At 39.9% G+C, this 11,267-nt stretch overlaps 1 protein-coding gene across 1 annotated transcript; it reads right to left on the minus strand.

The window, feature by feature from the left end:
• Positions 1-810: 810 nt before the first annotated feature.
• On the minus strand, positions 811-10,826 carry LOC134790470 (G2/mitotic-specific cyclin-B3). Its single transcript, XM_063761278.1, has 8 exons — positions 10,602-10,826; positions 10,096-10,392; positions 9,491-9,771; positions 8,629-8,848; positions 8,179-8,433; positions 2,599-2,754; positions 2,077-2,251; positions 811-1,133 (listed from the first exon to the last, which is right to left on the minus strand). The coding sequence occupies exons 2-8, from the start codon at positions 10,384-10,386 to the stop codon at positions 970-972; spliced, it is 1,542 nt and encodes a 513-aa protein (XP_063617348.1). The 5' UTR covers positions 10,387-10,392; positions 10,602-10,826; the 3' UTR covers positions 811-969.
• Positions 10,827-11,267: the final 441 nt, after the last annotated feature.

The following is an 11,267-nucleotide window of genomic DNA, read 5'->3' on the forward strand; positions in this document are numbered from 1 at the left end:
AGACATATAGCGTTTCTTTTCGTTTCTCTGCGAACAATATTCATCTTGGATAGGTCTTCTAACTGCCGTGTACGATAATTCACAAAACCCACAGCACAATAATTACGAGTGATAGACATGTGTTGACAAGTCAATTTCCCAAAATTTTACATTCTCAACTTTACCAAATTAGTTGTTTCAACTTTGCCAGTACTGCATTATTCACTTAGAAAACGTAGGTTACCGATAGCCATTGTAACTGGCAGTCTGGCCATCGTATAACGGCAGTAGAAAGTAGCTGGACTAACCATCACTTTGGCCGGCTGGTGGTAGTTCTTGACAATCATAAGTGCATTCTAATATGCCTAAAATTAAGAATAAAGACACTGTAAAGCTTCAAGATGTACAGTTGTGTACATCTTGAAGCTTCAAGATGTATGTAGTGCATAATTATTTTCCATCGTACTTTCGTGGAAACGTACGAACGTGTCTTGCTATTTCAGTCAGTCTTGGTACAAAAAGTACTGAGGTTAATTGAAGTAGCATGACAAATACGAACGTTTCCGAGAAAGTACGATGGAAAATAATTATACACATCTGTAGGTTTATATAGCCGATGTAGGCGGTTATCAGTGTTTCACACTGGATGCAATTCGCATGTCGCTCCGATGAGTGAGACAACGCTATGCGCGTATTATAAACATCCCGCTTGCCCATCAGAGCGACGTGTAAATCTCATCCAGTGTGATAAACTTACATCCACATTCCACTAATAAGCTACATCTGTAGAATTTCTTTGGGAGTTTCAATCAACTTATAAGGGTGCGTTTAACTGGCTCAACTGGCCATCAGTGATCGGAGCAGGCCGTCGAGTCAATATAAACGCGCCTTAACCAGCAACTTTCTTCTACCACTATCCGGCCATACCATAATACTGTATCAGAGCAAGCGTACCCACCTGAGTATATTGAGTAAGGTGCCACGTTGTCCTCAGCTGCTCAGCGCCTCATCGTCGAGGAGGGGAACCTTGGCCACCTCGAAGAAGATCTGGTGGGAGTATTTGTTGCGGACGGTGCTGATGGCAGATTTGGGTTTCTTGTGCAGGGATGCGTTCTGTTCTAGGACTATGGGAAGGATTTCTTGAAACGTGTAGCCTGGAATAAGTGAAAAGAAGTTTTAATGGCATATCTTATTGAATTAGACTCTTGCGTATAATAGAAATCTCAAGTGAAGTTTAATTTTGAACTAGGTTCTTGTACAATAATAGTCTACACAGTGGATTTCGACCTAACTTGCATGGCCTCATCTCTGACATCATGAAATGACTTTGTAGTATCAGTGGGGAGACACTCCTCCCTTCGGGCAAACTCAGCTAGCTCCGTTCGGTTCAGCATTGCTCCGTTCGGTTCAGCATTGCTCCGAGCAAGTATTAGGGTTGGCACCACTTGACTTCCTTTTGCGTGCACCACAGGTAAGATAATGACTTGAATTTTGACAACCCTAAATAGCCGAAAGGGATAGTGCCATACATTACAAAGGGATAGCATGATTCGACCCTGAATCGCTGTCAAACTTCGGTTTTGTAGGAAGTGTCCTTTCTGTGGTAGTATTAAAGTGTAAAGAGCCGCCGCCGCCATCTTGCTGTCAGAGTGTTGTACTAAAGCGTAGTCTAGTAGACATTGTTCTAGCACGAACCGGGCTATTGTCTATGTTTTCATTGATAGACGCACACTGTATTAGTTACCTGTGTAATATTCGAGCGTGGGCGTCCAATGTCCAAGGGATTTCATACGTAGCGCAATATAAAGAGCCGCCGCCGCCATCTTGCTGTCTGAGTGTTGCACTAAAGTAGCGGTCGGCAACAAGCGGCCCGCGCAACAGCCTCCCTGGCTATTTTGTATGTAATATTGACAAACGACAATGTCTGCTAAAATCACAAATATTACCAAAGTGCGGCCCGCGTTAACTACTATGTGGCCCTTGGATGCTAAAAGGTTGCCGACCGCTGCACTAAAGCGTAGTCTAGTAGACACTGTTCTAGCACGAACCGGGCTATTGTCTATGTTTTCATTGATAGACGCACACTGTATTAGTTACCTGTGTAATATTCGAGCGTGGGCGTCCAATGTCCAAGGGATTTCATACGTAGCGCAATATAAAGAGCCGCCGCCGCCATCTTGCTGTCTGAGTGTTGTACTAAAGCGTAGTCTAGTAGACACTGTTCTAGCACGAAGCGCGCCAGGGTCAACGTTGGCATTGACAGACGCGCACACTGTAACATCAGAAAACTTACTTTAAAACCCCTGACAAACTTTTAACAGCGCCATCTAGTGAATTAAAACCTATCTAAGAACCATGGCTGGTGTATTTAATACAAATCACTAACACCTTATAAAACAAAGTCCCTCGCCGCGTCTATGTTTGTGTTTGTATGTTCGCGATAAACTCAAAAACTACTGAACGGATTTTCATGCGTTTTTCACCTATCGATAGAGCGATTCTTGAGGAAGGTTTAAGTGTATAATTTATCAACCCGTGTGAAGCTAATTGTTAAGTAATTTGAAGAGCCGAAATCTTACCTCAAAAGAGCTGCTTTATGTAAATGTACGGTGTACTGACCCGAGCATAGCGACGCAGGAAGCGGTATGAGAGCGGCACGCCGAGATCGAAGTCCACTGTGCGGAGGATGGTCATCTCCATTTTGAGCAACTGGCTGAGTGTGTACGCTCCATCGCAGATATATAGGAAGTCGTCTACTAGAGGGGGGATGCGTTCCTGAAAATAATTACATCATCATTAACACAGCATATTTATATTAATTATTTATTAAAACTCGCAGAATATCAGTTACTCCATGCGTCATCATACAACAGGCGGCTCGCGGGCCGCATGCGGCCTTGCTAAAAGGTTGCCGACCGCTGCATTAGCATGACGATCTTGGGATATGTAGTCAAGAAATATCAGTCAATCACAAAAAAAGTACATTACACTGTTTTAAATAATTGTTACAGTTGTAGTGCATAATTATTTATCGTCGTATTTTCACGGAAACGTACGAACGTGTCTTGCTATTTCAGTCAGTCTCGGCACAAAAAGTACTGAGGTTGACTGAAGTAGCATGACAAATACGAACGTTTCCGAGAAAGTACGATGGAAAACAACATATTTAGACATGACAAATGATTAAAAGCTAATTGAGACTTGTAGGCCTTGTAGCACGTTTATTAATAACGCCATTACTCGCGAAACATCACTGAAAGACATAATTGCTACGTACAATCTCAAGATCCATTCGTAAAAGGAGTTTTAAAAAAATATGTCTGCATAAGTATGAAAATAAAAAGACGTTTTAAGTTAAAATTCATGACTAAATAGATGTGTTGTGAGTGTTGTGAGTGTTGTGACACACTACCATGTAACTGCAAACGCATCAGCAAAACCAGCATAATCATATTGGTCTTATTTTCATATGAAGTTAGTACCTTAGAGACAGGCCACAAAAATAGGGAGTATTACTGCAATGTTCTTCCGCCAGAGAGCAGCACTAAGCTAGCTAGTAAACCATAGAGTAACTTATATATACTGTGCCTTAAACTGTTTATTGACAAGTTTTCACAGACAATAAAATATAACATTGATGCATCAACGCGGCAAGGGCCTACCGGGAAACGCGAAAATCGAAATTTAGTTATCTGCTTCTTTATCGCTAGAATATGGAAGAGTGATAGAGAGGTTAGATAACGAAATTTCGATTTTCTTGTTTCGCGGTAGACCCCCAGATTGTGATGGATTGTGGTAGTAGCGCCCCCTACGCAGAATTTCGCGTAATATTCCCCATTGTCACCGTCTTCTTAAGAATCTCCAAATCTCCATACTAGTTTTACCTGTATAATTTTAAATTACGGAATCAATACTACAAATCAGCTGTCATATTGTATATGACAGCTTATACCAGCTGTCATATTGTATATGACAGCTTATACCAGCTGTCATATTGTATATACCTTCCCCAAACCGAATGGCAAGGCGTGAGATTTTTACGAAACAGCTAACTAGCAGCTGAGAGCTTAGGGTGCATAAGAAATGAATACATTGTCAGTCTGACCTTTCAGTGAGGGGTGCCATTGTGTAAGACGGACAAAATCAGAGCATTGCATGGGTGGTTTTCAATTTGGCACATAAGATTGGGGTGCAAATATAAATTGGGAGACTTGAACACGTTGCACCCATTGTACTTATTTGATCATGAGTAGCCCTTATTTAGTTGCAGTAAGGGTTATAAGTAGACAGTGAATTGTGTGGTGGTAGTTGGTGATATGTTTGGGAGAAAAGGAAGATTATTTATGATGCGTGAAAAAATATGAAGTGTAAATAATTTGTCTATGTTTCCGGTAGTAATCGGTATTGGATGGAGAGTGACATGTCGACAAAAGAGAAGAGTACGAAATGAAACAAGAGAGAATGTAATAAAGGGCACTGAACTCGACGACGGAAACTCTTCTACTAGTGTCTTCTAGCTTCGTCATGCCTAATCACTAGTCACTAGGGCCTAGTTTCCCCTCTGTGAAAACTAGTGCCTACGTCAATTCTTGGGATTAGTTGTCAAGCGGACCCCAGGCATCCATGAGCCGTGGCAAAATGCCGGGATAACGCGAGGAAGAAGAGTCATGCCTAATAATCACTACACCTTATAAAACAAAGTGTTTGTATGTTCGCGATAAACTCAAAAACTACTGAACGGATTTTGGTGCGGTTTTCACCTATCGATAGAGTGATTCTTGAGGAAGATTTAGGTGTATAATTTGTTAACTCGTGCGAAACTGGGGCGGGTCGCAAGTGTTCTCAATAAAGAACACTTCAGTTTAACTAACTGTTAACCTACGTAACAGTTTCGTAGCCATTGGGTAGAATCCGGAAGTTGTGTATTAGAACGCTTAGACAGGACGAGGCTAGCGCACAGAATAAATAATAGTACTAGGTACACAAGATTTACTCTCTAACAAAACGCGTCTGTTACGATTAGGACAGATATGATCGCTACACTGAGACAAAAAACTAACAAAAACACACTTAGAATTACAAAAATAAAACTTAATCCGGGGACAAGGAGAGTCAACTAATAGGAACAAATTGACTTTTGCAATTTCCATTTAGTAGGAAATACAACTTCTATATTTGTAATTTGAAGTATGCTAGAGTAATTTCAGAAATTTGGTTTTGTTATTCCGAGAGGTGCTTTAGCAATATCGGAGGTGATGACGTCATGGGTGAATACTAACCGTTTTGTAATTCTAAGCGCGCTTTAGCAATATCGGAGACGATGACGTCATAGGTTTTACTAAACTGTACTGCGATTCCAAGCTAGCTGTTGTTATTCTAGAGATAATGACGTCACAGGCAAAAACTAAACTGTTTGCAATTCCTCCGCCCCTAGCAAACGGGCGCCGCGAGAGCATGTCGCGCGCGTGGTAGCTACCCGTCTCTATTTCTGTCTGTATGAATAAAAAAGCATTTGGTAGTATATCTCTGTACTAAAGAGGCACTATAAAAGCCTGTCGAGATATTCTACCCATTCCTTTCTTATTCATACAGTCAGAAAGAGACTAGTAGTTATTACGCGCGCAACATGCTCTCGCGGCGCACCTGTGCTAGGGAGGTTGGAATTGCAAACAGTTTAGATTTACCTATGATGTCATTATCACTAGAATAACAACAGCTAGCTCGAAGTTGCAGAACAATATATTCCTGTAGACCCCAACTACACAGTAGGTCGCGGGTTAATATGTCCATGGCCCACAATATATCCTAAATTTATTATTTAACTTAAGTATGTTTTAAACAAAGAAGACACGAGACACGCCCGCCCGACATCCGACACAATACTAACTCTAACCAAATGAACGTAGCAAGTAGTAAATTTTACTAAAATCACTAACATTCGTTTCGCTGTGTTGGTATTACAAAACTCGTTTAGTGATTGGTACAACAATGAACATAAACACAGACTTGTTGTCTACTAAATACCAGTAAACTTTATAATGTCGCTATAGTAACAACTGAATTGTTACTATGAAGTATTTGAACAAATTAAATTATTTTTCAGAAAATATTTTAATTTGTTTTTATCAAGTAGAAACACTACTATATAAATTATAAACTGAAATAAATGTCATATACTAAGAAAAAGTGACCAAGGCCTCCAGTGCCCCAGGCTGGAATCGAACCAGCGTCCTCTGCTATCGCGGCAGGTGCCTGAGCCACTCGGCCACCGGGCCACAGCGACATTAGTCAAATTTTCCAAGTATATGCACTTCCTACTGACTGGCTAGGGGGCGCCACAAGCCTTCAGTAGGAAGTGCATATACTTGGAAAATTTGACTAATGTCGCTGTGGCCCGGTGGCCGAGTGGCTCAGGCACCTGCCGCGATAGCAGAGGACGCTGGTTCGATTCCAGCCTGGGGCACTGGAGGCCTTGGTCACTTTTTCTTAGTATATGACATTTATTTCAGTTTATAACTGAATTGTTATTTTAAATGGGGTAATGTTATTCCCGCGGACTCGTTTTTTAGATATTACAAAACTATGTAAGTGAGACATTTACTAAAATCATAACTTGAAATCACAGATGCTTTTTTCCAAAAATCACAAACTTTACTAGTAAAAATCGGAGAATTTTAGTAGTAATAAAAATGGATTGTAACAAATACTGAACTTTGTTTAATGCTCCATTTACTAAAGTCTGTTTGCTGAAATTAGATTTTTAGTATTACTGAGCTGTTTGTAGAAATAAATAAATTTTACAGAAATAGTGAAACTTCCATGATTACTACTAAAACTTCATTTTTTCCCCCAGTACAGAACTGTTTATTAATTCCTGGTGATGATTTTTCTCTCAGTGTAGGTGGCGACAGCGCCACGCGCGGCTTATGGCTAGCCACCAAACTTGGTGTGGGACGTGGGACGGATGTACTTGTAGCTACCTGTTGCAAAGCGACGAAATCGCAGAGTGAGCCACGCCTGGCTAGGGTTATGTAGTTTCAGGCACACCGGCTGCGTAGACGTAGACGTGCGCGTGCTCTAAATAGTTTGAGCCGTGTACGCTCACGTTGGATACAGATGTAACTTCTCTAAAGGCCACTTGCGTTCACTAACTCGGGGTTAACCGGTTAAACCTGGAGTTACCATGGTTACCAGTACAATTTGACACTGGGTTAACCTTTTGAACGCCAAACGGCGCATCCATTTGCCGTGCCACTGACGCCACGAGGGTAAAATTTAGTTTTGTGAATAAATAATGCCAACCTAAAAGTGGGGATGTTTTTCAGTAGATTTTGATCAAAAAACGATTGACGTCAAATTCCGTCTTTGACGTAGTTGTCACGATTTTGCGTTGACGTCAATTGCCGTCTGTAGCGTTCAAAAGGTTAACGGTTTAACCGGTTAAGCCCGGGTTAGTGGGATGGTGCAAGTGGCGCTTAAGTGATAGACATAAGCCAAAGGAGGAGCATGTAAGGAGTGTAAGGCCTATTCTAACAAATCTTCTATGACACTGTCACCATGTATTTGCTGGACACGTGATGCTGATGACAATATCTAGGAAGCGATAGGCTTCAAAGCACCATTTACTTCCGCTCAGGCAATGAATACCTGTGATATAACCCTGCACTACACCAACGCAGTATTAGGACAGCAAAAACAATCAAAACCCAATCCTCAATTAAAACTTTAATAGGGTCTTTTCCTACTAGTCAAATCAGTTACTTTTTTAGAACTGTCAAAACGATTTGCTAATATGGAAATTATATGAAACATTACATCGTGACGTCACGGTCAACTCAACTACTCTTTATATTTCTGTCCGATCTATTAAATAGAACTTGTGTTTAAAAATAACTCCTGTGTTTTTCTAATAATTATCAGGTGCTTTATTTCATGCATGGTGTAAAATAATTTATTTTAAATACAGTATAATACCCTATTGTTCGCAAATTTAGACGCGCGGTATTTAAAAAAAACCTATTGAGACCAATTCCATGATGCATCTTATGGTACTTTTGCTAGCTTCTTCTTTGTCGGTTCCTCAAGGCTGAGGGTCGTGACCATCAGGAGTGCAGTTCTTCACCACCGCTCTCCAAACCCCCCTGTCTTGGGCCAGCTGTATTGCCCCCTAACTAATATTTATTGCTAATTAACACTTACGTCAAACTTGGAAGCTATGAACAGCGCGGAAGCCCCGAGCAACTGCAGCTCCTCCTTAGTAAGGTGCTCCTTCTCCACCTGCTTCACCGAGGACCTGGTCAGGTACAGGTCCACCAGCTTCACCGCCAAGTACAACGTCTCGTGGTTCAGCTCGAAACTCTCCTGGACTTCCACCATCCAGTCTACGAGGAGGGCTCGCATCCAGGAGGTGATGCCTTTCATCCGGGTTAGGTAGTCATCCACGGGGAATAGTTGCTGGAAAAGTGTCGGCAATGAGCATGTAACAGAAACTGTACATAGTCTACATTAGGAAATTACATAGTCACATTTTAATGTAAATTAGGGAACATGTTTACATACAATATGTCAATAACCTCCTCCTTTATTTGAAGTAGCGTGAAAAGATAAACAAGCTTAGAAGTTAGAAATAAATCTAAATCCTAAACTCACCTCTCTATTTTTTAAATAATTGAAAATATCCATAGCATATTGTGATACTTGGAACACATCGTTCCAGTTCTCCTTGTCGAAGTCCGCGACTCCCACCGGGGCCTGGTGGAAGTCTGTCTCGTCGTCCAGGGATTTGTTGGCTGTGCTGTCATCCAAATTGACTTTGTCTAGTTTCTCGCTGATCGCCTTGCATTCTTCTTTTGTGGGGTCTAAGGGGCTTCTGTAATGGTGTAATATAGTGGGAATTTAAGCAAGATTATGTGAACAAAATGGTATTTTTTGGGGTATAAAACCCGATATTAATGTTTGGTGAAGTTCAATCCTTTCTATAGTATTTTTCAAACAGCACGGTGACAGATTAAATTTTATTTAATTCCATTCCGTTCATTCCATTCAGATGTCATCTCCATACAATTTATAACCTTAGAATGCAAAATTTTGCTAAATTGTAGTGAGATGACATCTGTCACCTTACCCATGCTATTTGAAAAATACTATAATTATGTGAGTAGATACTTTTACAGGCCACTAATACAAATACAAACTAGTATAATATATTATCAAACAAAAGGAAGTTAATTATAATAGCAGAATTATAATAATACTGCTGACCAACTTATGTTTATCTTACAAAGTTGTTGATTACAGCGTGGATGATAAGTATTTAAGTCAAGGTTTCAGTTTTTATTCAAATCTTTATGATTGTGTAAAACTACTACCATTAGGAATTAAGAAAAAAATAATGCAAATAGTGCATCAATTTTTATCCACTACTTATTCTCAAGATAGTTGAGAGAAAGCTGAATTTCACAATCTTATCAAATCTCTCAAGTAAAAATGGCAGGCATAAATCATATCTTACATATTTTCTAATGCAGTCATATACAGGGAAGGCTCTCCAGAAACATCACTCCTCATTGATTTAGCAGAGTTTGATGAGTTGCTCTGATTCTGACTCTGATTTTCTTTCAACACCTTTTTCTCAATGTTCTTGAGGATGCCATTCTGGGCCCGAGTCGCAACAGGCTTAGGTGGGTCCTTAGCGAAGTGTTTCTGTACAGACTCTAGGGCATTGGTGGCTACTCTTTGCAGCTGTTTTGTCTTTGATGTTTTGCCATTTACTGTGACTTGTGGTTTGATGTTCTAAAAATAACATTCATGATTTAAAAAAAATGTAAGCATAACAAAACATGTGCTTTCTTTGTGGTAATATAGTAGTTAACATTGTTAATGCATATTTAGTTAAGTTTAATTGAGATCAGTTGAGAATTGTTTAACTTCAAAAATTTTGGAGGGAAAGTTCATTGACCTGTATCTGGAGGTAAATATAGGCTTACCTCATGATCATTAAGTCCAATAGTTATTAATCTACATCCTTAGTGATGTTTTAAACAAAAGAAGTCAAGAAAACCAAGAAATTGAGTACCCTCTCTATACAAAAAATAACAGAAATATATTTCGTTTAACCTTAAGTGTAGGAAGCATTTTAGACTCCACTGTGACCTTTTTGAGAGGCGCTGCTTTGTCTGGGGCAGCGGACTTGTTGAAGGCGTTAGTGAGGTCCCCGAACGCCGCTCGCTTCGCCGTCGCATCTTTCAGGGGACTGTCGGCCTTCCTCTTGTTCGGCATCTTCATACTGTCTTTGTAGCTTTTCAGAGTAGCCATCTGCTTACTCCTCGTCGTGATGCCATGACTCAGGATACCGTTCAAATTTTCATTGACGCCGATTGGCTTAGATGCCAACCTGGTTGGCGCCATTACGCACTGAAAAACGGTAACCAATTCACGTGCACTGCTTCAACGTGGTATTAACACTAAGCACACAAACAATTAAATATAATAGAACACATGATAAATATAAACAAGGCTTTCGAAAATCTCACGTCTAACCGTCTAAAAATGGAGGCAAAACAAGCGAACGTCGCCCGTTGAGACAGCGTCAAACGGTTATCTAACGATTTGTGAATACTCACGTTCTAGACGGCGGCGGCCGTTGTGTATTAGTTTAATAGTTATTTAAGGAGTTGCACGTCCCGATTGTTTGCTAAGAAATGTAAAATATTATCTAAACTTAACGAAAGTCCAGCCTGAAACCGGACTGAACTCCAACAACCACAGACAGAAACCGTTGCTTTAAAATTCTATTGGGCATCCACCTGGCCAATGGCAGTAAAGCTTGTGATTTAACGCTCCAAACTACGGAACTTAAAACACACAGATACTGAGAGTTATAATTTGAGAAAGGATTTGTATATATGATTAGTGCACACGTTAAAAAACCCAACTGTTGTAACAATCATAATTTACGTACATTATTTTTGCTTTTAAAAACAATAAAATTTAGTAGTTTTGTTTTTGTATGTGTCCGTGAAACGAAACGCGTAGGCACATTCAAAGTCCACCCTCTAGTTAAAGTTAGAAAGAGCAGTCAGACAATTTTATGGTTAACCTATGCGACTTTCTGAAAATAAATATATAGAAATTAAGAATTTTTATGCAAATTCAATTAATATAACCTTTGCCATTGAATTTGAAGTAGTTTGTCACAAATTTTATTTTTATTTGAATGTGTAAATAGGTCTCAGAACGGTCAATATGGTGCCAGTGTAAAATATTGCCCTTAAATTGTTAATTTTATT

The sequence above is a fragment of the Cydia splendana genome, chromosome 5 (assembly GCF_910591565.1).
Source record: "Cydia splendana chromosome 5, ilCydSple1.2, whole genome shotgun sequence".
In the NCBI taxonomy this organism is placed as follows: Eukaryota; Metazoa; Arthropoda; class Insecta; order Lepidoptera; family Tortricidae; genus Cydia; species Cydia splendana.